The sequence below is a fragment of the Martes martes genome, assembly GCF_963455335.1.
Source record: "Martes martes genome assembly, chromosome: 12".
NCBI lineage: Eukaryota > Metazoa > Chordata > Mammalia > Carnivora > Mustelidae > Martes > Martes martes.
This window is the reverse complement of record NC_137900.1, coordinates 90,630,916-90,656,922: the sequence shown is the minus strand read 5'-3', so window position 1 is coordinate 90,656,922 and position 26,007 is coordinate 90,630,916. Positions and strand designations below refer to the sequence as shown.

At 58.7% G+C, this 26,007-nt stretch overlaps 1 protein-coding gene across 1 annotated transcript in view; it reads right to left on the bottom strand.

Moving 5' to 3' along the window:
* HMCN2 (hemicentin 2) overlaps nt 1–26,007 on the bottom strand; it is a gene marked incomplete at its 5' end in the record, with an annotated part of 147,020 nt that overhangs the window by 47,941 nt on the left and 73,072 nt on the right. The window contains 25 exons of the mRNA XM_080820166.1: nt 404–554; nt 1,106–1,248; nt 1,765–1,878; nt 2,009–2,182; nt 3,144–3,335; nt 5,478–5,564; nt 6,044–6,157; nt 7,175–7,342; nt 8,650–8,931; nt 9,587–9,748; nt 11,563–11,682; nt 11,841–11,937; nt 13,240–13,415; nt 14,955–15,078; nt 15,916–16,073; nt 17,305–17,481; nt 18,229–18,324; nt 18,787–18,883; nt 19,261–19,415; nt 20,247–20,416; nt 20,608–20,716; nt 21,394–21,675; nt 23,103–23,381; nt 24,344–24,498; nt 25,688–25,814. Coding sequence (XP_080676292.1) covers nt 404–554; nt 1,106–1,248; nt 1,765–1,878; nt 2,009–2,182; nt 3,144–3,335; nt 5,478–5,564; nt 6,044–6,157; nt 7,175–7,342; nt 8,650–8,931; nt 9,587–9,748; nt 11,563–11,682; nt 11,841–11,937; nt 13,240–13,415; nt 14,955–15,078; nt 15,916–16,073; nt 17,305–17,481; nt 18,229–18,324; nt 18,787–18,883; nt 19,261–19,415; nt 20,247–20,416; nt 20,608–20,716; nt 21,394–21,675; nt 23,103–23,381; nt 24,344–24,498; nt 25,688–25,814 — 3,909 coding nt within the window. The remainder of the gene's footprint in view (nt 1–403; nt 555–1,105; nt 1,249–1,764; nt 1,879–2,008; nt 2,183–3,143; nt 3,336–5,477; nt 5,565–6,043; nt 6,158–7,174; nt 7,343–8,649; nt 8,932–9,586; nt 9,749–11,562; nt 11,683–11,840; nt 11,938–13,239; nt 13,416–14,954; nt 15,079–15,915; nt 16,074–17,304; nt 17,482–18,228; nt 18,325–18,786; nt 18,884–19,260; nt 19,416–20,246; nt 20,417–20,607; nt 20,717–21,393; nt 21,676–23,102; nt 23,382–24,343; nt 24,499–25,687; nt 25,815–26,007) is intronic.

Here is a 26,007-nt window from a genome sequence, read left to right as displayed (position 1 = left end):
CTTATGTCCAGCAGCCTCAAAAGACTCCCCATGACATGCCGACCCCTCTCCGGGGCGGAAACCAGATCCCAAGTTTCAGCCAGAGTCGACGGGAGCACAGAGGCACAAAACCATCGGCTGTCAGAGAGGTGGGGGCCCCCGGGGCCACCTGATCTGATGACCCACATTTTACCCAAGTCAAACCAAGGCCAGGGGGAGGGCAAAGATGGCCTCAGGTCACAAAGTCAGTTAATGGAAGAGCCCAGCCAGGGGCCTGGAGGCGAGGCACCCCGGGCAGCAATGCGAAAGGGAAGGAGCCGCCAGGAACAGAGTCCGCTTGTAAGATTCTTCCAGACACACAGACGCTCCCCACCCCCAGCTGGGCCGCCCCCCCACCCCCGTTCCCACGGGCCCCCCCACACACCCTGGATGAGCACATTGAAGTCCTGGTCATCCTCGCCGGCCACGTTGCTGGCCACACACAGGTATCGGCCTGAATCCGAGACCTGCGTGGGCTGGATCTGGAGAAGCCGGCCTTCACCCAGGACGCGGAGCCGCGGGTTGGGGGTCACGGGCTGGGGGCGGGAGGGGGGCACGATCAGAACGGAGGGGGCCAAAAGCACCCCGAGGAGGCTCCATATATGTGTGTGTGTGTGTGTGTCTTTAAGATTTATTTATCTGAGAGAGAGCACGAGCGTGGAGGGAGGGAGACAGAGACGTTCAAGCGGACTCAAGCTGATCGTAGAGCCTGATGCAGGGCTTGAACTCACGACCCTGAGATCAAGACCGGAGCCAAAACCAAGAGTCAGACACTCAACCAACTGCACTACCAAGGCGCCCCGAGCCTACCTATATTTTGATAAAGATTTTCAAATACAACACAAAGTGACGGTAGCACTCTGATGGTTTTAGAACACCAAACCTGTGGAGCTCACAAACCGGGAGTTAAATGGGTACCTGCAGGGTTTAATGTTGATGAGGCCCGTTCCCTACGAACAGTTGGATTTCTCGTTAAAATAAAGTGGGGCAGGGCCCAGGCCGCCTCTGGGGCCAGGTGCTCTGACGGCCTTCTCTGGAAGGTTCCAAGCAGAAGCTGGGCGCCCCCCCCCCGGGTTTCCTCACTCACCCGTCCGTCCTTGTACCAGCTGATGGTGGGCGGGGGCACGGCCCAGCACTCACACTCCAGGGTCAAGGTACTGTTGACCTTGGTCTTCACTTCCTTTACGCTGGCCTCCCCCAAGGGGTCGTCTTTGGAGATGGAAGGGGGGACTAAAAAGCACAAAGGGGTCTGAGGACCATGCCTAGGAAAGGGGTGCCGAGACCCAGTGCTCATCCCGCACCCGGAGCAGTCCCAGAAACGGGGGGGCTTGTTCCCAAGAGCTGAGGAACAGGGGCCCTGGGGACAGACCCGCTCCTGTAGCTGTTCTCTTAAGGGAGAGAGTGCTGGTTGTCAGTGGTGTATAGGACAGGGCAGGTCCGGGGGAGGGGAATTCCTGGGGTGACCTCTGGGGGCCATTCTGGGGGTGCCTCTGGCCCCACTGCGGTGCAGGTGGCAGAAGGAAGCCAGGTCTGGGGTGGATCTGAGCATCCACCTGACCCAAGTCCTACCTCACATGTCCCGTCTCCTGGCGCCCTGGGCCCTAAGGTGACTGAGTCAGCCCGGGCTGCCTCTCACCACCACAGGAGGGGCCTCGGGTGTCTGTGGGGCCCGGGTACCTGGGGTCCCCAGGCTCCCACATAGCCTCCCACCTGTCCTGCTGGTGCCCCAGAGGGTCCCTGACTCACTGAGCACTTCCACATGGTAGTTCTTCATGGCCTCCCCGAGTTCATTGGTGACCACGCAGGTGTACTGGCCCGCATCTTCCTTCTGGGCATTCAGGATCTGCAGCCCGTGGGTGCCTGGTTGCAGGGGCAGTGGCCAAGGTCACCCCAAGGTCACATGACCTCAGGCTCACCAGCCCCTTCCTCTAACCTAGCCCAAGAACATGTCACCGGTCCCCTCGCTTCTCCCCCCAACTCAGGGCATCACCTGGGAGCAGCTGGATGTTGTTCGAAGCCTCAAACGGGGCACCATCCTTCATCCAGCTGATGGTGGGAGAGGGGAAGGCCAGTGTCTCGCAGATCAGAGAAATGGGGTTATTGATGGTCACAGTTACCTCCTCATCTGCACTGTCCTCGGTCACTCCCAGGATGGTGGGAACCACTGTGGAGGAGGCCAATAGTGTGATCCTTTTTTTTTTTTTTTAAAGATTTTATTTATTTATTCGACAGACAGAGATCACAAGCAGGCAGAGAAGCAGGCAGAGAGAGAGGAGGAAGCAGGCTCCCCGCGGAGCAGAGAGCCCGATGTGGGGCTCGATCCCAGGACCCTGGGATCACGACCCGAGCTGAAGGCAGAGGCTTTAACCCACTGAGCCACCCAGGTGCCCCGGATAGTGTGATCCTTAACAGGGATCCCTAACCCTGGGCCTGAGGAGCCAGAAAAGTCTCAGACCCTGGTGCATAGCTTCAGAGCCTAGGCTTTCCACCACTAAGCAATGCCGCAGGGGAAGCTGGACGATTTCTGCCTCAGTTTCCCCAGTAGTTTCTTAACATCCAGACGATCTACTGATTCACCAGAGCTTGTCAGTTCTGCTCGTGTTCCAGAGGGTTCCCTGATGCACCAATAGCCCTGCTTTCGTTCGTCCTAAGAGTTCCTCTTTCAGGTCCCACAGGAGACTGTCCCCCTTATCACCAGCATTTTTAGAAACAGATTTTATTAAGCCAGGCTGTGTCCCTGTCATCTACTAGACCCCTGTTTCTCCTGACAAGACAATTCATGATGATTGCCCTGAGGAGATGGACACCTGGGGACCCTGTCACCTCTCTAAGCCTCAGAGCTTCCTTGGTGACACAGGGACAAGGACATCTCCCACCTCCTAGGCTTGTTGTGAAGATCCAACCAATCAGGCCCGTCCAAATGCCTAGCCCATGATTAATGTTCACGCAACAGAGCTATTATTTTATTGTTATTGTTATTGTTGATCCCGGAGAAATGGGAAAAAACAAAACAAAACAAAACAAAACAGGAGAGGGCTGAGTGGGATGCTGTCTGTAAGGCACTGGTCACCTTGGTTCTCCCTCCCATGGGCACCCAGGGCGGCTGGAAGAGGCCCAGCACTTACCCAGGACGCTAAGCTGGAAGTGTTTGGTCTTCTCTCCCACAGCGTTGGCCGCAATGCAAGAGTAGTGACCAGAACTAGACAGGTTGGCCTGGAGGACCTGGAGGAGGGCTCCATCTGGAGAAATGTGGTGGCCATCTCCACCAGCCAGGGGCCGGCCATCTTTGAACCACGTGACCTTGGGCTGTGGGTGGCCTGTAAGGAGGGGAAGAGGCAGGGAAGATAATTCAGCAGGTTCTGACTAGGTTGTTGGCCTAAGAGGTGAGAGGTGGCTCCAGGATAGGGTAGAGGATATGGATTCTCCATCTCAGTCCAGAGGCCCATGCAGCAGGGCAAGACACAGAAGCAGCCATCAAACCTGGCCTGGGTCCTTTCCTATGTGGTTGACTGCCTTTTCCTTATGGGGGAGTGGGCTGAGATGGCTTGGTATAGATAGGCAAAACAGAAAGGCAAATTATTCCTTTTACCTATCCATCCATCCACCCACCCACCTCCCCAGCCAGCCAGCCAGCCAGCCATCTACCCACCTACTTCCCCATTCATCCATCCATCTACCCACCCACCCAACCACCTACCTCCCCATCCGTCCGTCCATCCACCCACCCACCCACCCACCTCCCCACCCATCCATCCAGCCAGCCAGCCAGCCAGCCAGCCATCTACCCACCTACTTCCCCATTCATCCATCCATCTACCCACCCACCCAACCACCTACCTCTCCATCCGTCCGTCCATCCACCCACCCACCCACCCACCTCCCCACCCATCCAGCCAGCCAGCCAGCCAGCCAGCCATCTACCCACCTACTTCCCCATTCATCCATCCATCTACCCACCCACCCAACCACCTACCTCTCCATCCGTCCGTCCATCCACCCACCCACCCACCCACCTCCCCACCCATCCAGCCAGCCAGCCAGCCAGCCAGCCATCTACCCACCTACTTCCCCATTCATCCATCCATCTACCCACCCACCCAACCACCTACCTCTCCATCCGTCCGTCCATCCACCCACCCACCCACCCACCTCCCCACCCATCCATCCAGCCAGCCAGCCAGCCAGCCATCTACCCACCTACTTCCCCATTCATCCATCCATCTACCCACCCACCCAACCACCTACCTCTCCATCCGTCCGTCCATCCACCCACCCACCCACCCACCTCCCCACCCATCCAGCCAGCCAGCCAGCCAGCCAGCCATCTACCCACCTACTTCCCCATTCATCCATCCATCTACCCACCCACCCAACCACCTACCTCCCCATCCGTCCGTCCATCCACCCACCCACCCACCCACCTCCCCACCCATCCATCCAGCCAGCCAGCCAGCCAGCCAGCCATCTACCCACCTACTTCCCCATTCATCCATCCATCTACCCACCCACCCAACCACCTACCTCTCCATCCGTCCGTCCATCCACCCACCCACCCACCCACCTCCCCACCCATCCAGCCAGCCAGCCAGCCAGCCAGCCATCTACCCACCTACTTCCCCATTCATCCATCCATCTACCCACCCACCCAACCACCTACCTCCCCATCCGTCCGTCCATCCACCCACCCACCCACCCACCTCCCCACCCATCCATCCAGCCAGCCAGCCAGCCAGCCAGCCATCTACCCACCTACTTCCCCATTCATCCATCCATCTACCCACCCACCCAACCACCTACCTCTCCATCCGTCCGTCCATCCACCCACCCACCCACCCACCTCCCCACCCATCCAGCCAGCCAGCCAGCCAGCCAGCCATCTACCCACCTACTTCCCCATTCATCCATGCACCCACCCACCCACCCACCCACCTCCCCACCTCCCCATCCATCCGTCCATCCATCCATCCGTCCTTCCACCTACCCAGACAGCCACCCAGCCCCATCCAAAAGCATTAATGGGAGCCTACTCTGCCAGACACTGGGAAAACCATGGTGACAAAGCAGTCCTTGGGTCCTCAAGGACCTCAGAGCTCAACTGGGGGACACAGATGTCCCAAGGTTATTACAGTCCAGTGTGCTTAGTGCTGGGACAAGAAAGCCCTGGGACCTGTGGGAGCCCAGTGGAGATAACCCACGGGCCCAAGGGGTCAGCCAAGGACTCCCTGTGGAAACTTCTGGAACCAGAGTTTTATAGTCAGGTGAGGATAGGGGAGTGTTTGGGGGCAGGGGCTTAGCGGGTATAGAGATGAGCAGGGATGTGGTGCCAAGTTCATGATACAGAGAGACCTACCACGAGGAGCAGTGGGGCTGAGGGCAAGCAGAGACCCCTCCCAGCACCCCCTCTTCTCTGAAGCTGCCTTCTCATGCTTCTCCTACCCCACCGTGTGTGTGGCCCTTACCTGTGGCATTGCACGTCAGATGAGCTGTCTGCCCCTCAGGGACCCTGACTGCCTCCTCCAGGTCCTCGTTCTCAATCCTGGGAGGCACTGCAAAAAGCAAGGAGACAGATGGTTACTGACCAGGGCTGGCTGAATGACCATGAAGCAGGAAGACAAGAGGCCAGAACCAAGAGCCCAAGGCAATGGCCTTCAGTTCCCTGTGCCTCAGTTTCCCGTCCCACTGTGCCTGCTTCCATGGGGCAGTGAGTTCAATAAACATCTGGTGTTGGCTGAGGGAAGTACCAGGGCCTCTAGGAGAAGGCCCTGGTCAGAGGAAGGCAGTTGAGTGATGTTGAGAATATTGCCACTTGGGGTTCGTCTTTGCTGTTTCTGGAAAGATCTAGGGCAACCTCAGAGCAGAGGTTGATGATCAGGCACAGAAGACAAAGCTTGGCCTCTCCCTCCTTCCTGTGCTGAGCCCCCTGCTACGGCATGAGCCCTAAGTCCTGGGCACAGGGCCCCCAGAAGCCCCAAGGTGGGAGAGGAGGAATTCATGGGGTGCACATGAGAATGGGGGTGTGACATACCCAGGACCTCAACGCTGAAGTTTCTCCGAACCTCCCCAGCCTCGTTGCCTGCCAGGCACAAGTAGAAACCTGTGTCCTGCTCCTGTACCCGGGTTATCCTCAGCATCCAGCCACCTGGGGAGGAAGACGAGTGCGTTCCAAGGACGGCTACAGCAACCTCTGTCCCAGCTGGAGCCCAGGATGCTCACCAGGAGCAGGGGTGCACCAGGTGCTGTCATTAGACGTGTATGTGTCTGCCTCCCGCAGTGCTCCTTTCCTCAGATGGGGAAACTGAGGCCCAGGAGGGTAAACGAATGGAGGGAGGCCTCTGGACGTTAGACGGGCACATGGGTAAACTTGAGGACCCTGTTCTAGTAAGAAGGCTCTGTCCCCTGGCCACCCCTGGTTCTGGGGATTGACTGGGGCTTAAAGGACAGCAATGGGTTCTGCAGTTCTGGGCCAGGCTAGAGGCCCCCATTTTACTCTAGCAGACCTAGAAAAAAGCCTCCTTCTCCCAAGGACTTCTCAGAGGCAAGCCAGTTTCTCCCAGCCAGTTTCTCTCCAATCAAGGATCATCTAAGAGCTGCCCAGGGAAGGCAGATATACAGGACATGTCATTATGGCTCTTCCGCACTGTTGAGTCACTGGTGCTGAAGCTGAGCTTCAGGGGTCTTGCCGTTCCTGCAAGATTTGTATGGTACACAGCCTCTTGGTCCTCAGTTTCCCCATCTGTATACCAATAAGAACCATCACAAACCAGCTTTGTGGGCAGGACGAATATGCAGAGAAGGTGCTTGACTCAGCATTTCTAAAGTATGTTACTGTTCTGGAAGATGTTATAGATATGCCCCGAGAATTTTTTTTTTTTCCTGCAGGACTTATCAGAACCTAAACTATGCAAAGAATCATTGTCACTCTTCAGGAGGGGAACAGAGCTGGAAGTCTTTTCCAGACTTGCTTAAATCTAATTGCTTCTCCTGGAGTACCTCACCTAGCAAGTGTTTTTGGTTGCACTCTTGGGGGACCAAGAGCTCAATGGTTATCCCAACCAGGCCTGCCAGCAAAGGGTCAGAGGTCATGGACATGTGATAAACAGAGGCAGAGACAGAGGCCAGACCTGATAACCAGACGCTCCCCTGGCTGGCACCTTACCTGCCAAGAGGTAGGTGTCCTCTCCGGGGCTGATGGGCTCCTCTCCTCGGAACCAGCGGACCCTCGGGGGTGGGAAACCTGTGGCTTCACAGAGCAGCGTCAAGGGACTGTGCAAGGCAGCAGAGACGTTGGTCAGCGGGTCCAAGTCTCCGACGAGCTCTGGGGGCACTAGACACAGAAGAGAAACCGCATATGAGGGCTGTATGCTCCTTCCCTGCCCCCCCTGCAGCTCTTCCCTGCAAGGACCCCCACCCCCAGTCAGGGACATCCCAGGAGCAGAAGTGACAAGATCGGAGTGGCTCCCACTCAAGGGAGCGACTGGTGGCCACAGGCTGGGCTTTGGCTTCAGGCAAACACCTTAGGCCTCAGTTTTCCCACCCCCTCCAAAGGATGCTAGGAGGATTCAACAAACACTTAGCACAGTGCCTATGCTAAGCAACAGGACGGGAGCTAGAGCCGGGGGTCCACAGACATGCCCCTGAATCCACACAGCAGAGGTGAGTGACACTTCTGCACTTTCTAAAGGATCCATTCCAAAATGAAGCCACACTCCATCAGGCAGGGATAAGTGGGCGAGGCCAGGGAAACCTGGGAGGTAGAGAGGGGAAGGAGCTGGCAGAAAGCATGATGAGAGAGGCCTCCTTAAACCCAGCCCGGGCCACCTTATCTATTAACACTTCTTGCCCCTACCCTGAAGCATATAGTAAGAGCTCAACAAGGATTGGAATCAGGGGCGCTGGGGTGGCTCAGTGGGTTAAAGCCTCTGCCTTTGGCTCAGGTCATGATCCCAGGGTCCTGGGATCGAGCCCGGCATCGGGCTCTCTGCTAAGCGAGAAGCCTGCTTCCTCCTCTCTCTCTCTCTCTCTCTCTGCTTGGCTCTCTGCCTACTTGTGATCTCTGTCTGTCAAAGAAATAAATAAAATCCTAAAAAAAAAAAAAAAAAGATTGGAATCAGAAGGCTGTTGCAGCTACTCTGAAAGTACCATATCACCTCTCCAGGTTTCCGTAGAGTCTGTTCCCTCTGCCCTGCACACTGTGCCCCTCACCACGGCACCTGGTTAATTCCTACTCAGCTTTTACATTTCAGCTAAAAGGTCGCCTCCTACAGGAGGCTGCCCTGACTTCCCATGACAGTGTTGGGGCTCTTCCTTGTGTCTCAGAGGCCCTGGATCGCCGCCCCCCCAGCGCCCCCACCCCGCATCACATGAGTCACACAGAGTAGAGACTGCTTATTTCTCCAGGGCCAGGAACGGAGTAGGGGAACAGCAAGCAAGGACGAGAAGGAGGGAGGAAATGAGGGCTATCTGGAGCCCGTCCTGATTCTGAGAGCAGTATTCAAGGCCTCCCCCGACAGCGGCCCCATCAGTGGCCCGACTCCTGGGAGAACAAGGGGCGGTGCCTGTAGGCTGGGCTGGCCTTGCCCTCTCCAGTCGGCCCCACTCCCCGGCCCCCTCCAGCTCGCAGCCGGTCCTCACCCAGCACGGAGAGCGTAAATCTCCTCTCGGCCCTTCCGGCCACGTTCTCGGCCACGCAGCTGTAGCGTCCGCTGTGGGCAGCCTGAGCCCCCTCCACGTGCAGCTCCTGACCGTGGTTGTGCAGCCGCAGGCCAGGCCCGGCCATGAGCGGCTGGCCGTCCCGTTCCCACGTCACCCTGGGCGGGGGCTTCCCGGTGGCACGGCACTGAAGAGTGGCCTCCCCACCCTGGACCACGGAGACCTGCGTGTGGGGCTCCCGGGGGCCGGCGATCTGAGGGGGAACTGAGGAGAAAGCCTGTGAGGGCGGGCCGCCGTGGCCTCTGCACCACCGGCCACTCAGGTGGCCTCGCCGCTCGGGACACCCATGTCCCATCTCTATAATGGGGTCACAGCAGTGCCCCCGACCCCTCCCCCGAACCCTGGGAATCCGCCACCAGCCTGCTGTTAGGAGGACAAGGTGACACGGCACAGCCCTGACGAAGGGTGAGGGCGGTCCCTCCTCAGGAACCAGGGGCTTCCTGGAGCTTCAACAGTCACTGGGACCATTTGGGGCCGGGCAGGACAGCACAGGTGGGAGGCTGAGCAGGGCCCTTTCCAGTTTTATTTTCTAGAACGATTTTTACAAGGCTGCGTGTCTAATTTCATCCCTGCCGGACTAGAGAATGTAGGAGCTTCACATACATTTTACATCGCTTCGTTGCCAACGGTTTCAAGATACCTTTGGTTTCTCTGGGCCAAGGGGGGCTGCTTGGGATCCTGTCGCGCCTCTCTTGTGCTGCTCACGAGCGGTAGCAAGCTGACCCGGAGGGGCCAGCCGGCTGAGAGGGCACGTGACGTTGTCCTCATTGCCACAGTTCCTGCCTTTGCCGGCTGCTCCCCCCACCCCCCCGCCTTCTGGCCCCTTCCGCCCGGTTCAGGTCATCCCTGCCCCGCTCACCATGAACCTCCAGCAGCTGGTCCTGGCTGCTATTTCCCGCCACGTTGCTGCACTCACAGGTGTACGTGCCGTCCTGAGCCGGCTGGGCCTGTCCCAGGTACAGGAGCCGCCCCACCGCTGACACCTGCTCGAGGCTGTTCCCCTCCCCTGTCAGGGGCCGCCCTGGATGCAGGGACAAAGAAGCCTCTGGTCCTTCCACCCGGAATGCTCGCCCTCCCCTCCCCGATCCTGGCCAGCTCCTGCTCACTCCTTCAGGCGTCCGCATCCACATCCCCCTCGACCAGGAAGTCTTCCCGGAGGGACAGAGCTGTTCCCGGCACCCCCTCTGAGCTCCCACAACCCCCAGGCTTCTCCTCATCGCAGATCTGCCTGCAGATCAGTGTCCTGTCTGAATTCTAGCCCAGCCTGGGCCTCCAGGGGAGCAGACCCTGCCTCACATTCTCCCTGGGATCCTTAGGGGCTCCTTGGGGCCAGACACGTAGTCGGGCTCCATGAAGGGGGTGGAATGATCGATCCGTCTAGCTGCAGTGACCTGGGGAGGGACAGCAAGCTGCACCCCCTTACCTTTTCTCTGTCCATGTTCTCCCCCCCTGCTGGCTTGCCCTGCTGCTCCCAGACGGATCCCTAGCCCAGATCTCTCCTCCAGCTCCAGACACCTCCCCCTGAATGCCCGCTGGACTTCTCACAGGGTGTCTAACGGAGGCTTCCAAATTAACAAGCCCCGAACTCCAGGTCAACCCCCAGACCTGACCCCTAGTCTCTCCCTCTCGATGATGATGACACCCCTTCTCCTGACTCTCAGACCAAAACCTCTAGTTACCCTGAGTCCTCCTCCTTGCTTCCTATCCAACCCGGCAGGAAATCTGCCGGCACTACCCTCAAAACGCACCCTGACTCTGGAGCCCTCTCACCACCCCATGGCTACGCGCCTGCTCTAGGCGGTCAGGATCTCCCGCCTGGAACCCTGCACCAAGCCTCTCACGGGCCATCCTTGCTCTCAATGGTCTGTTCTCAGCATGGCCGGCAGGGTGAATTTGCTAGAGTATACACTGGATTGTGTCGCTTCTCTATCCAGAGCCCTTACCGTAGCCCCATCCCTCTCCAGGTAAAAGTCAAGATCATTACAGTGGCCTCCTGCGCAGCCCCCATCACTCTGGTGACCATCTCTGGCTACCTGTCTCTTGCTGACTTGGCTCCAGCCCCTTCCCTCTTTGCCTGTTCTTCAAACATGCTTGGCCTATTCCTGCCCCAGGACCTTTGGACCTGCTCATACCTCTGCCTGAAATGTTTTTCCCTACAATACTCTCATGCTCATCCCTCCCTCACCTTCTTTAGTTTTGCTTGGCGAAACACCCCTGGTCACCCAGCCCGATATTGCAAACATCTTCTCCCTCTTCTGCTTTTATTTTTCTGCACAGATCACACTTTCCATCAAAGTTATGCACTAACTCTCTGTTTATTATCTGACTACCCCAATCCACCACCATATTTCCAATGCTCAGAAGGGGCCCTGGCACAAAGAGGCTCTCAGTAAATATCAGTTAAACGAATGAATCCCAAATATTTGTGGAGCTATTATCTTGTACCAGGTGCTGACCTGGAATTCAGACAGTGCCCCACAGGACTCAGACTCCTAGGACAGCAGACACTGAAGGACTGAGATGGCTACATGACAGGTTAATACACGGGGGCCGTGTCCAGGAGGCCCTGCCCTGGCCTGGGGTGGAGGGAGCCAGGGAGGGCTTTCTGGAAGAGAGACCTAAGGCCCAATCCAACTGTCCCTGGCTGGGAAGCAGCTGGGACCCCTGGCAGACTCGCAGACTGAGCAGAGAGGGGCTGAAGGCAGCGTCTCTTCCCCAACCAGCATCCTTACCCCCCAGTGCCATAAGACCCCATCTCTAGCTAAGTTAGGCTGGGGCACCACGCGAGGGCAAGGGGACACCGAGGGCAGGGCTGGGCGAGAGAAGCAATCATACCGTCCTTCTTCCAGGAGATCTTGGGGAAGGGGATGCCCCGACATTCACAGGACAGCCTGGTGGGTTGCCCCTCAGTCACGGTCAGGGTGTGGGTCTCCTTTGAGGGGAACACAGGAGGCACTGAGGAAGAACAGGGAGACACGTGGGTGAGCGGTGGGCTGGAAAGGGAGAGGAACGGACAATGGAGAAAGCCTGTGTCCTGGGACCACTGAGGCAGCATCCCCCCAGGGGGCAGGGGGCAGGGGGAGGGAGCCCAGATCAGCCCCCGAGGCCCTCACCCCAGACGTTCAGGTTGTAGTGCTTCTCCGAGCGGCCCGCCTGGTTCAGTGCCTCGCAAGTGTAGCGACCTGCGTCCCCCAACTCCGCTCTGCTCACCTGGCCAAGAGCAAGAAGGACCCATCAGCGGGGGCAGCAGAGAGATGGGGTTACCCCTAGACAGACCGTGTGACCTTGGGCCGGTCACTTTACCTGACTGCATTCTCCCCTCCCGCTCCTGGAACCCGGGGGCGATGACAGCACCTCTCCCATCTACTGCACCGTGACGTTTCCAGAAGCCACGGCTTGTGGTGGCCTGACGCGGGCCGGGCCCATGGAATGGGTTCCCCATAATGGCAGCCCTGCCAGCCTCACCCCCATTTCATTGTCACGCCCGGTCCTGCTAAGGACGATGGGCACACGCTGGGCCAGCCCCTCTCTTGCCTTTATTTATTTATTTATTTAATTATTTAATTTATTTATTTGACATAGAGAGATCACAAGTAGGCAGAGAGGCAGGCAGAGAGAGAGGGGGAAGCAGGCTCCCCGCTGAGCAGAGAGCCCGATGCAGGACTCGATCCCAGGACCCTGAGATCATGCCCTGAGTCGAAGGCAGAGGCTTAACCCACTGAGCCACCCAGGTGCCCCCTCTCCTGCCTGAGTCAAAGGCAGAGGCTTAACCCACTGAGCCACCCAGGTGCCCCCTCTCCTGCCTTTAATCAGCTCCTGGCGTCTTTGGCAAGTCCAACAGGACAGACCAGAAGGGGAGGTGGGGAATGAAGAAGGGTGGGGGCAGGAGATCCTGTCCTCAGAGGCCAGATCCTGACGGAGGGCGTGTGAGGAAGCTAGCCTGGGGCTTTGAGCAGTGAAGGGGAGGGAGGGCACACGTTCCGGGCAGAGGAAACCAAATCGAGGTGCTCAGAGTTGGGACCGATCGCGTCTCACAAGGTGGGGGGGGGGGGTGATCACGTCCCCGCCGCCAGCTGACATGGACGAGCTGTCCTAGGGGCCGGCTTTCGTTTTAGAAGAATCCCGGCCGCCCCAGGAGAAAGGCGGCAAGGTGCGTACGGGTGACGGACCTGAGGCCCGTGTGGTCGGGACGTTGCCTAAGGTGGCACAGCCTGGAGGCAGCCGGGCTGAAATGTAAACCCAGGCTGACCCAGAGTCCCTGACCCTAACCCCCTTTCCCTCCCGGGGCCGGGGGCCCGAGGAAGGGCTCTGATGCCCAAAGGCCTGGAGGCCTCTGAACAAGGAAAGAAAACAGGTGGAAAGAGAAAGGCTCAGCTTCGTGGGGCTGTGGGAGGCCCTGCAGCGGCTTCTGGAGGCTTCTGAGGGGTGTGCCCCAGGCCCTGGGTCCCACTGAGCTGAACTGCCCTTGTCGGGGCCCCCGCAGGCCCGCCGGCACCCCAAGAGGCCACCCACCTCCAACAAGGCCTTGTCTGCGGAGAGGTGGACGCCGGGCCGCGGCTCCAGGGGGCGCCCATCCTTCCTCCAGCTCAGCACGGGAGGGGGCACGGCTTGGCTCCGGCACTCCAGGGTCACGGACTCGTTGGCCACCACGGACACGTTCACCTCTTCCCCGAGGATGCTTGGGGGCGCTACGACAGGGTCGGGAGAGGAGGCTCAGGCAGGTGGGTGGGACCGGGGTCAACACCAGCGGGTGAGGAGTCCGTGTTAGGAGGGGGTCTCCGCCCTGAGCTGCAGCCCCCTTATCCTCCCCTCCAGGCCCTTCCCAGTCCTGCTCCAAGAGGAGGCCCCCAGATCGGAACAGTCTGGCGGGTCGTAGCAAAGTCAATATCCCACGTACGATTTTGTGCGTTAGCGCCACGAGACGTTATGGCCGAGGGAAAGTTGGCAAAGGGGACCCAGGATCTCTCTGGATTAATTCTTACAACTGCATGTGAATTCACATGTGAATTTACAATTATCTCAACATTTTTTTTAGAACTACACCATCTTTATTTATTTAAGTTTTTTTGAAAAGCAGATCCCCGAGGCACCTTTTCCCCCAGTGCAAAAAATAATCAGAGAGGTGTGGGAGTTAGGAAGGCTGGGTCTGGGGTCAGAGCTCCTGGGCTGGACTCCTGTGCCTACTACTCAGGCACTGTGTGAGGCCCTGGAGATGTTACTCAGCCTCTCGGGGCCTCGATTCCCTCATCTGTAAAATGGGACTAAAGAAAGTACCCACCTCACGGGGGCTCTGTGAGATTAAACATAGTGAGAACTTCGGCACCCGATCCCTGTTAACTCTCACTCCAGCAAAGGGAAAGAGCTAGAACGGTCGGCTTCCTCATCCCCTCCCCCAAGGCTCTATGTTTCTCAGAGCTCTCGCGTGTACCTCCACAAAATCCCGTAAGAAGGATTGTTAAAACAGCAGCGACTGTAACTGTGTGCTTTGTGAGGGCAGTGAATCCCATGAGGCCCTCTAAAGCGGGTGCTATCTTCACCCCATTTCACAGATGAGGAAAGGGAGGCTCTGGGGCACCTGGGCAGCTCACTTGGTTAGGCATCCGACTCTTGATTTCAGCTCAGGTCATGATCTCAGGGTTGTGGGACCGAGCCCTGCATCAGGCTCTGCACTCAACAGGGGGTCTGCTTGTCCCTCTCCTTCTGCTCCTCCCCCGCTCGCTCTCGCTCTCTATCTCTCAAATAAATTAATAAAATCTTAAAAAAAAAAAGAAAGAAAGAAAGAAAGGGAGGCTCACAGAAGCAGAGTGACTAGCCCACGCTCGCAGAGCTAGGAAGTCACAGAGGCAGGATTTGAACCCCACGTCCGTGACACTCATGAGCTCCAAACATGCACCCAACTGCCTTTCCAGAACAGAGTTACCCCCTTTGACCTAGGACAGTGAGGACATCTGATTCCCGATGTGGCTCAGTGCTCTTCCTGCCACGTCTCGCGCCTTCTGCCTGCTCCCTGAACACGGACGGAGCTCCTGGCTGTGCAGCCGCCTGCCCGCCCATCCATGATGGGGGAGCTCCCCTCCACCTGTCCCCCAGTGAGGGCAGCCACAATCTCAGGCTGGTGCCTCCTACATCCAACAGCCCCTCGCTTTTCCGATGGGGTGGGGGTGCCCCCACTCCCAGCTTCTTGAGCCACTGGCCTGGACCAGATGGCACCCGAGCCTGAGACTCACTGTGGACATAGAGCACGACGTCCCTGCGGTCCTCGCCCACCGCGCTCACGGCCACGCAGGAGTAGCTACCAGAGTCCGAGGCCCGGGCACCGGCCAGGGTGAGGACCCGGCCCCCGGGGAAGACCTGTGCCCCCAGGAGGAAGTCAACATGAGCTTGGGAACCTCAGGGGGCAGCACCCACACCAACCCAGTGGGCTCCAGATCCCAGAGCTCCCCCTGGTGCAGGGGAACCTGGAACTGTGCCCAGACCTTGGGACCGCTGCTAGCCGGTGGGCAAATGACATCAGTGCCCCAGAAGAGTCCTCTAGAACAGTGCTACAGCTAGTGAGCCCCTGAAACGGGGCTGAACCCCAAGGATAAAATATACACACAATAGACGTCAAGAGCCAGGACACAAAGAAAAATGTAAAATATCTTGATAATTTCTGTATTGGTCATGTGGTGAAGAGATTTTTGGATAGTTTGGGTTAACTAAAATATGTCATTAAAGTTGGTTTCATTTCTTTTTACTTATTTGAATGTGGCTACTAGAAAATTTAAAATTACATATATGGATGGCTTGGGGCGCCTGGGTAGCTCAGCAGGTTGACTCTTGGTTCCGGCTCAGGTCATGATCTTGGGGTCATGGGATCGAGCCCCGCATCGGGCTCCGTGCTCAGCCGGGAGTCTGCTTGAGACTTTCTCTCCCTCTGCCCCTCCTCCCCATGCATGCTCTCTCTCAAATAAACAAATAAATCTTTTTAAAAACTACATATAGAGCTCGTATTGGGGGCATGCGTTAGGTTTCTGAGGACCATGAGGCTCTCAACTCTCCATTTGGCAGCTCTCCTTCCTCCCTCGGGGACCTGTCCTTGGCGGCCCCTGCTTCTCCCTCACCTTGGAGCTCCTCAGGCCCGACCTCTGCTCCTAGCTACCTAGTGAGGCACCAGGGAGGAGAGCAAGGGCTGCCCAGCCTGCTGACCTGGAGGCCTGAGGCCCCTCCAGTGGACACGGGGTTTCCATCCTTCAGCCACATCAGTGTGGGGCTGGGGGTTCCGGTGGCATCACAGGTCAGCCGGACCGGGGCGTTGAGCAGCACGGGGCCTGGCAGGCTGGGCGGCAATGTGATCTGTGGAGGCACTGCGGGGTGGTGGTGACATAGGACACAGGGTGAGCCCCTGGCCGGGGCACCCCATGGAACACACGGCCACAAACAAAAGTGCAGGGACTGCCACTCCCAACACGGGTACATCACTCCATAGCTCTCAGGGCGCTCATCTCGTCCTTCTAATACCACCATGAGGCTTCTACAGATGGGAAACAACCTTCTGCCCAAGGCTGACCAGCTACAAAGTGACAGAAGTAGCACTTGAACTTGGGTCTTCTGGTCAGCATGAGGTGATTATTATGTGGATGGCATGGGGTAACAAGCCCCTGGGCAGAGTTGATGGAAGGATGATTGATGGATGGATAGATAGATAATGGATAAATGGATGGATGGGTGGAAGGACAGATGATGCATGAATGGATAGATGGATGGAGGATGGATGGATGGATGATGGGTGGATGGATGATGGATGGATGATGGATGGATGGATGATGGGTGGATGGATGATGGGTGGATGGATGATGGATGGATGGATGGATGGATGGATGATGGATAGAGGGATGATGGATGGATAGATGATGGATGGATGGATGATGGATGGATGGATGGATGATGGATGGATGGATGGATGGATGGATGATGGATGGAGGGATGATGGATGGATGGATGATGGATGGATGGATGGATGGATGATGGATGGATGGATGGATGATGGATGGATGGATGGATGGATGATGGATAGATGGATGATGGATGGATGGATGGATGATGGATGGATGGATGATGGATGGATGGAAGGACAGAGAGTGGGTGGATGGATGGATGATGGATGGATGGATGGATGGAGGATGGATGGATGGATGATGGATGGATGGATGATGGATGGTTGATGGATAGATGGATGGATGATGGATAGATGATGGATGGATGGATGGAGGATGGATGGATGGAGGATGGATGGATGGAGGATGGATGGATGGATGGATGATGGATGGGTGGATGATGGATGGATGATGAATGGATGATGGATGGATGGATGATGGATGGATGGATGGATGGATGGATGATGGGTGGATGATGGATGATGGATGGAGGATGGATGATGGATGGAGGATGGATGGAGGATGGATGGATAGAAGGACAGATGATGCGTGAATGGATGGATGGAAGGAAGGTTGAATGGATGGATGAACAGACTGACAGACAAATGGATAGAAGGACAACATCTAGGACAAGGACCCCTGCAGTCCCAGGGCAGCTCACCATTGACCCGAAGCCCATACTGCAGCTCTGTGCTTCCTGCCACGTTGGTTGCCACACAGCGGTAGCTCCCAGCATCAGAAACTCGTGCCCACTCAATGTGGAGAGCTCTGCCATCAGCTGACACCGTCACTCCCTTCCGGTCAGAGACAGGCTGGCGGCCCTTGAACCAGGAGATATCTGGGGAAGAGAAGAGAGACGCAAGTGCTCCGACCAGCCCTTTAGACTGTGCCTGGATAACGAGCACCCACAGAAGGCTGCCGGGGCGGGCCACACCGCGTGCCTTTATTTCAGGCACCGGGGCAAGCTGGAGTTCTCCAGGAAGGGGGCTGGGGTGGCACAGGGCAGTGCTGTCTGGGACGGGACGCGGGCAAAGGGGAAGTTCCATGGGATGGAGCTTGGGGCAGCCAGGAGCAGGGAGAGTCATAAGCCAGCCCGACCCCCTCACTCCTCTCCCTGCCAGGAAACCACGAGGGAGACCTTGAGCAGGAAACATGGTGCACTCCAAATCAGCGCCCTTGTAGGCCTGGGCCAGTGGAGCCTCAGCTTCCTTACGTCGTGCCGGCGCCCACCCGGTCTCACACCCAGCCCCGAGCTCCTGGCCTTTCCCCAGCTGCCGGTCTAGAGAAGAGCCCCAGACAGACAACAGCTCAGACAACTGGCCCCAGGGCAGTCCTGTGCCGTTGCAAACTCTGAACAGAAGCCCCCGCACGTTTGCTTCAGACACCAGTGCACACGCTCTGGGCTCTGGCAGTGACCAGCATAGTGACATGGAAGAGAGCAAAATTTAGGAAATGGGGAAAAGCCTACTGAATGCTTGCTGTTCTGTCCACAGCCCAAGCGGAGCCGGGGGCACGGGCCAGCCTCACTGGACGGGGAGCTGGGCCCGGCTTGGGGATGGCTTTCAGCCCAGAGGAGGGGTCTTACCAGGAGGGGGCACACCCGAAGCCAGACACTCCAAGGTTACTGAGGCATTTTCCAGCACTGCCTTGTTCAGCGGGCCCGGCTCAATGTTGGGGGGCACTAGGGGAGACAAGGACAGCCCCGGCTTTGGTGGATGTGGCCTCCGGGGAATTCCTCCCAGCCACCCCTGGTGTCCCTCCCTGGCCTTTCCAAAGGGTCTGGGCAATAAAAGCCCCAGATGGCTCACGTCCCCTGAGGGAGGAAACCTGCTCTTGAACCCGCACAAGAACAAAGGCATTGGGCTGCAATCTTTATGGCAGGGACACAAAGGGGACAACCCCAGCGCCCAGCACCGCGGGGACCGCCGGCAGCCGGCATGATGGAAATTGACAAGTCGGGGATTTGCCCAGGCTCCGGAGGACGTCAACAAACCCAAGAATGAATAACACAAGCAAAGGTTAAGTCTGAAGGCAGACGAGGACATGCTGTTTTTTTTTAAATAGCTTTCCCCGCCTCCGACCCCCCAGGGCAGCCCCAGGGGCCCTCGCAGGATCACCCACCACCCAGCACCCTTGTCCTCACCCAACACCTTGAGAGCCACGTCCCTTTTGCTCTCGCCGGCCAGGCTAGTGGCGGCACAAGTGTAGAAGCCTTCGTCGTTCAGGTCCACCTTCTCGATCTGCCGGCGGGGGAGGGATGGGAGAGTGTGGCGTGGGGACACAGAGCCCCGCACTGGAGGGTGGTCAGAGGGATGCTGGGACGTGGGGTGCAGCCGGGTTGCTGCAGACCCCAGGGTTGGAAGAAAGGAGTCGAGGGGACAGTTTGGCTCTGGGCGTGGAATTCTAGACTCTGCATTCAGATTCCAATACTTCCCTTCTCCCCCATATCCCTCTGATACTGAAGCCATCTAGGACCCCCTCCCCTCCTCAGGCCCACCACCCAGCGCTCATCCTGCCCCCAGGCTACCAGGGCCCCCCTCAGGGTCACCAGGACCTCTAAAAAGTGACCCCTCCACCTGTGTTCTTGCCCCACCAGCCCTGGGGTCCTTGAACGTACCTGTAGTTTCCCCCCCAAGGCTGCCAGGGCCACCCCATCCTTCCACCAGCGGAGACTTGGGGTGGGTACCCCAGTCCCCACACACTGGAGGGTCACAGGCTGCAGGAAAGGGACTGTGATATTGTCGCCCCCAACGATGGCCGCCAGTGGGAGCTCTGGGCAGGGGGAGAAGAAGAGAGGGCCTGGGTCACGGTCAGGACGGGTGCAGTGAGCTCCCAGCCTTCCCCTCACTGCCTGGGGGGTAGCGAGCATCCTTACAGGGCCAGCCTCTGGCCTCTGTCCCCTCAACTCAACAGACGCCTGGCTTAGGGGGAGAGCACCAGACCAGGAGTCAGCAGAGCAGGTCCTCCCCTTTAAAATTCTCCTCCCCATCCACCCACCCATCCACGTGTGCCTCGAGCCTCTATTTTGCACCAGGGACTACAGTGCTGCCTTCCCAGAGCTCCCAGAGCTGGGCAGGGACATGCACAACACAACAGGCCATTTTATAACACAGCGGGCAGCAAGTCAGGCAGGGCGGATCAGAACCACAGTGGGATCCAGGAGACCTTCCTGGAGGAAGGGGTGTTTTAACACAGACCTGAAAGAGAGGGGGGAGCTAGGCCAGCAGAGAGGAAGAGGGAGAATATTCCAGGCAGAGGAAAGAGTCTCTGCAGGCTTGGAGGTGAGGAAACTGATGTATTTAAAGAATCAACTAAAGTTCAACGGGGTCAGCAGGAAGAGAGTGAGCGAGGGTGGGGGGGGGGGCTGGGGAGGGGAGTGAGGGCCTGTGGACAGGACACGTGACACGCGGGGAAGCGGCTGAGGCCCGCCTCTTACATCTGTGTCTCTTTGGGGAGCTGGAAAGCCATGCCTAGAAACGCCGTCCAGAGAAGACCAGCCCGGGCCCCTCCTTCATCGGCCGGGCCGCCAAGGGCACGGATGTTCACGGCCCTCTGGCCCTGCCTGCCCCCCGCAGGCATCTCAGGCGGCCCCCACCCCCTCACCGTGCACGGACAGCTCCACTTCGGCCCCAGCCGTGCCCGCCTCGTTGGTGGCCTGGCAGGCGAAGAGGCCCGCGTGGCCCAGTTCCACGTGGCTGATGTGCAGCGCGGCCCCCCGTGAGGTCACCCGCACCCCAGCCAGCTCCTCGGCTGGGCGGCCGTTCTGCAGCCACCTGAGGGGGGTGGGGAGGGGAACGTGTCGCTCGGCCTGGGGCCAGGGAGGGCAGGGTGGGCAGGAGCTCCCTGGCTCTGTGGCCTCCCTCATTCTCCCGGGCAGGGGGTGCCTCCCATCCCCACCGACCCCACCGCGCGCTGCCTCTGCCTGCCCGCACCCGAGCCCCGGCCTCCACCGCCCCATACGCACTGGAGAGTAGGCACGGGGGAGCCTGAGGCCTGGCAGAAAAGTTCCAGGGGCTGTCCCACGAGGGCGGTCACCTGGCCCGAGCCGTCAGCCACCAGGAGCTGTGGGGGCACTGGAGGGCAGGGCCCAGCATTGAGAGTTTGGGCCTGGGCAAACCCAGGTCCCCGGCGCCTTCCAAGCAAGACCCAGACCTCACCCTTAAAGGCCCCCCCGGAGGCCTTCTGGGACCACGGGGTGAGTGGCCCTTCTGGTCTCCCCGCAGGCTTAGCCTGTTCATTAAATGTCTGTCTCCCGACCAGGTGGAGGCCCCAGGGGTCTCGTCTGCCTTGTTTTCTGCTTTGTCTCCGATGCCACCTGGGCCTGGCCCAGAGACGATGCCTGAGCGACGTCGGTTGAATGGAAGCGAGCAGGCAAAGGTCCATCTCACCCGGGAACCAGAGCCCACACAGCCCAGCTTTGGACCTCAGGGAGTCCAATGTCTGGCCCGTTGACCAAGAGCATCTGGAAGGCAGAGTGGGGTCCCGTCCCAAGCGACCCAAGCGTCCCAAGCGACCTGGCTCGGGATCCCCAGGCAGGAACAGGAAGCATGATCCTGGGGCTCAACCTGCCCCCTCGGAGCTCTGCGGGACCTCCAGCCCAGGCCTGTGCGTTCGTCTGTCCCCTAGCGATACGGGGATGCTGGGCCTTCACCACCTCGCATCCCCCAGGGGCGGCAGGCCCCCCCACACAGTGGATGTAGAAGAGCAGTCCACAGCCCGGGTGACTCAGGGGGGACAGTCCCCAGCGCACCTTGTACTTCCACGGAATACTGCAGCACGGCCTCCCCAGCGGGGCTGCTGGCCACGCAGCTGTAGGGGCCTCCGGACGCCTCCCCCAGGCTCTCCAGGCTCAGCACGCTGCCTCCCACCTCCAGCCACGTCTCGTTGTTCTCTGCCACGGGCAGCCCCTCATGGTGCCAGGAGAGGGTGGGGGGTGGGTGGCCTCTGGCCACACACTCCAGCGCCAAGGGCCTCCCAGCCACGGCCTTCACCACACGAGGCTCCCCTCCAGCACCCTCGATGGTGGGTGGGACTAGGGAAGAAGCAGGGGGCTGCTCAGCGACCAGAGGGGGACACCTGTCTGCTCTCCGCCCAGCAGGCCAGAGTAAGCCCCTTGCTGACTGACCTCCCGTGAACCACCTGCTCCCCGGCCCCTGGCCGGAAGCATTCTTTCCCTCCCTCTGCCCCTGGGCCACATCCCTCCCCCAACACGGCTTGCCTCTTCTCTCCAACCCTGCCACCCCTCCAAGCTCCCCGAGAGCAGAACAAGAGCGTGTCTGTGCACGCCTCCGTGTCTGCACACAGTAGGTCTCTATTTCCGTGGAACTCAAAGCGACGGGCTCCCCGGGGCCCGAGACTAGCACCGCTGCTCCTGTAGGTCCCTTCCTGGTCTGAGGAAGTAGATGCCGGGGGCAGGCCGAGTCCAGAGGGTCTTTTGGGGCTCAGCCCTCAATGGCCAAGGGGGTAGCCAGAGGGGGACTTCTCTCTTCCCCCCGGAGGGGTCCCCTGTTGCAGAGACCACAGAGCCCTTGCCAAGGGCCATGGGGACACGACTGCCTGGGATGAGCCTCTCCGTCTTGTCTAGTCACAAGCCCCTTCGAAAATTGTAGGAAAATGCATTTCCAGGAGGTCCTCCGATCCCCAAGTGACAGTCCCCGAGATGGCAGCTGGGCGGATCATCAGCAGCTGCTGGTAAACCCCACACAGCCCAGCTTCCCTTTGGGATCCCTGTAGCCCCAGCCCCCAAGCCCTCCACACCTTCCGGGGCCAGAGCTCCGGAGCTGGGTCCTCTCCAGGGGCCGGGATGATCGCACCAGCCTGCATACTGGGTCTCAGACCCCATGCCTGCCCACTTATACTCGGTTCCCCCCACCCCTGCTCAGAGCCCAGCCCTCCCCAGGTGGGTCTACACCCAGGTAAACAGCACAAGATACAGTCAGATCCCCAGTCCGCACACCGTGAACCAGGCTGTATCACCTCCTAGCAAGTGACCCTCGGCCAGCCTCTCCTCCCCCCTGCAGAACCCCTGCACTCCTGGGTAAGTGCAAGACAGGGAGACGAGAGCCCAGTGCCCTGAACCCTGATGAAATGAGCTGATGCTGTGAAAAGCCCCAGGGGTCCCAGCTCACAGTGAGTGATTAACGAAGAGGGGTTAATTATTAATAGAAGAGCAGTGAAAAGCGGTACCCCCAGAGGGAAACATGAAGCCTCCGCTTGGCTCTACCTGGGCCCCCCAGACGGGCCCTTCCGCCTCTGGCCTCAGCATCCTGCCCATCTGGGTGAGGGAAGCTGGATAAGCCCAGATGGCCATTCTCCCTGGTAACGCCTTAGTCTCAGTATTCTGGGCCTCTGGCCACGCCCCCTCGGCAACTGTTGAAGACAGGCCCACCATAGCCTAGAGTCCCCCTCCCCCACCCCCACCCCAGCTGACTGCTCCCCGCTGCAGCCCCTGCCACTCACCGTAAACCTCCAGCCTGGTGCTCTTCTCTGTGACCCCCACAGGGTTGCTGGCCTGGCAGGTGTACGTGCCAGCATCCACGCCCCGGGCCCTCCCCAGCTGCAGCTGCCGGCCGCCCCTGGTGTAGACAGCCTCAGCGCTGAGCGGAAGGGAGGCCCCGTCCTTGAACCAGCTGATGTTGGGAGCAGGCACCCCTCGGGCCTCGCACAAGAACCGTACTGGGTGGCCCTCCATGACGACCACCTCGCTTGTCTCGTTGGAGCCCCAAATGGTGGGAGGTGCTGAGAATGACAATGGGGGGGGGTGTGCTGGTCACAGGGAGCCTCCCCAAGGCGGTTGGTGTCCCAGCCCCAGAGTGGTGATCCCACGCCATGGGCCACAAGCCCTACACACGTCACCAGCTCCTACCACAGGGTGTGGAATGCTTGGGGGATGGGACAGTAGAGGGTCTGGGGACAGATGGGGACAGACCTCTCGGGACATGCTGATGTGAGACCCAGTCATCACAAGGGGTGTGGAGATGTTGGAGGAGCCCCAGGTCTGGGCTCTAGACCCACTCTGCTTCTAACTCATTGCGTGACCGGGCACAGGTCACTTCCCCTCTCTGCGTGTACTCAGTCTCCCCATCCATAAAATGACTGAAATCAGGGTTTTACCACTGGTGACACCCTCGGCAATGGCGGCAGGGGGGACACATGGGCACGGCATGAACTAGCACTGTATGTATCTCAGGAAGGAACAGCTCCGCCCTTCCCAAACTCCTTCCATCCTGATTACAACAAAGGGAAAGGCGAGGTTTGGTAGACGGTGTACATAATCTTCTAGTACTTTCTAGATCAGTGCTCTCTTGCTGCATTTTTTTTCAAGCCCCGGGCCCTCCCCTTTCCCAGGATCCAGTCGGATGATTCTGGCCTCTACTCCTGCCGGGCGGAGAACCAGGCTGGGACTGCCCAGAGGCCCTGGCTTCCCACTTGGAGTGGAGACATCAAATATCCTTTTAAATAAGTGTGTTTCCATGTAAGACAAGGGACTCGATTTAAAGAAACCATCATCCCAAGCAGAGTCAGGAATAGGACAGCTATAAAGCTGGGGATGGGGACAGTGGGATTCAGGAGCCCTGGGCCAGATTCCCCGTCCCTCCCGACAGCCTTACTGGACCGGGGAGCTCCTCCTCCCGGGCCCCCGTCTCGGCCCCGTCCTCCCACCGTGCAGCGGGCAGCCATGACGGGGTTGCCAGGCTCACCCTGCATTCGGAGCTGGAAGTCCTTGGCCTGCTGGCCGGCAGGGCTGAAGGCCACACACTGGTACCGTCCCTCGTCCCCCAGGTGACCACTGGTGATTCTGAGAACCTGGCCATCCTCCTGGAGCTGGACGTGAGGGTCTCCTGGGAGGACAGGCCTGGAAGGGCGGTCACGAGAACACCACTGGTTAGGGCGAGGCTGCACGGAGGGGAGCCTGTCTCTGGTGAAAAATGAGTCTGAAAGGTTGGCAGTCGCTGGAAAGAGCCCCCATCCGCCGAGGAGTACCTACAGCGGGATGTTATTCAGCGAGTATAGGCCAGGACAACTCGCTGAGAGCTCAGATGATGGTCGGCTTTCTTGAGCAATCAGCTATTTTTTTTTAACATTTTGTTGTTGTTGTTGTTGTTTTCTTAAGATTTTATTTATTTGCCAGAGAGAGAGAGAGCACAAGTAGGCAGAGCGGCAGGCAGGGGCAGAGGGAGAAGCAGGCTCCCCGCTGAGCAGGGAGCCCAACGCAGGGCTCGATCCCAGGACCCCAGGATCATGACCTGAGCCGAAGGCAGACACTTAACCCACTGAGCCACCCAGGCGCCCCAAGCAGGTACATTGTTTTTTAGACACGATACTGTCGCACGTTCGGCAGACTGCAGGAGAATGTCACTTTCCTAGTGTGACTTTCATGCACACTAGGAAATTAAAAAATTCATTCGATTCGCTCTATAGCGATATCCGTTCTCTTGCAGTGTCCTGGAGCAGAAGCCGCAGCATCTCTGAGACGTGCCTGTACCCCTCCCTGCTCCAGCACGGACGAACCCTGAGAATTGCGTGCTAAGTTAGAGACGCTGGACACAGAAGGACACGTACTCCATGACTGCAGGGAATTAATCTGAAATACAGGCACATCTACGGAGATAGTGAGAAGACTAGTGGGTGCCAGGGGCTGATGGGTATGGAGTCCCCTTTCGGGGTGACGAAATGTTCTGGTACTAGAGAGAGGGGACTGATGGTGTGACCGCTGTGCATGCACTAAATACTATGGAAGTGTGCCCTTTAGAATGGTTGATTTTATATTTTGCAAATTTTACCTAAAAAAAAAAAAGTTAACAACAAAAAGCAACACTGGCTAAGTAATGAGAAAATCCTGCTGGGAGGAAGAGGGGCGTCCCCTGGGTAATGGCAGGAGGGGACGGGAGGTGTTCCATGCTGCCCTCTGCTGCCTGGGTCCTGGGTGGCACGTGTGATGCCCGTCAGTCTTCCTCACTCAAGTTTGCCCTCCCCAAGGCCCCCCTCCACCCAGTCCCTGCCTGGGCACCACCCCCATGCCATGCACCAGGAAGACCACTCACTGCCCGTCCTTGGTCCATTCCACCTGGGGCGCGGGGACCCCCGAGGTCCGGCACTCCAGCTCCACCTCTGCACCAGCCAGGCCCAGCACCTCCTGGGCAGCCCCGGCTCCAAGCACGGAAGGAGGGACTGGGTGTCAAGGGGTAGAGGGGAGGAAACTCCTCAAATCCTGCACAGGCAAAGGCCCTGTGGTAGGCCTTTGTCTGTGCGGGTCCCCAGCTCGGTGCACCCATCCCTCCCCATCCGTCCCTCACTCAAAGGTCCCCGGCTGGATCAGGACCCTGCTCTATACTTTCTCAGCAGCCTGTATGGCTCTTTTGTA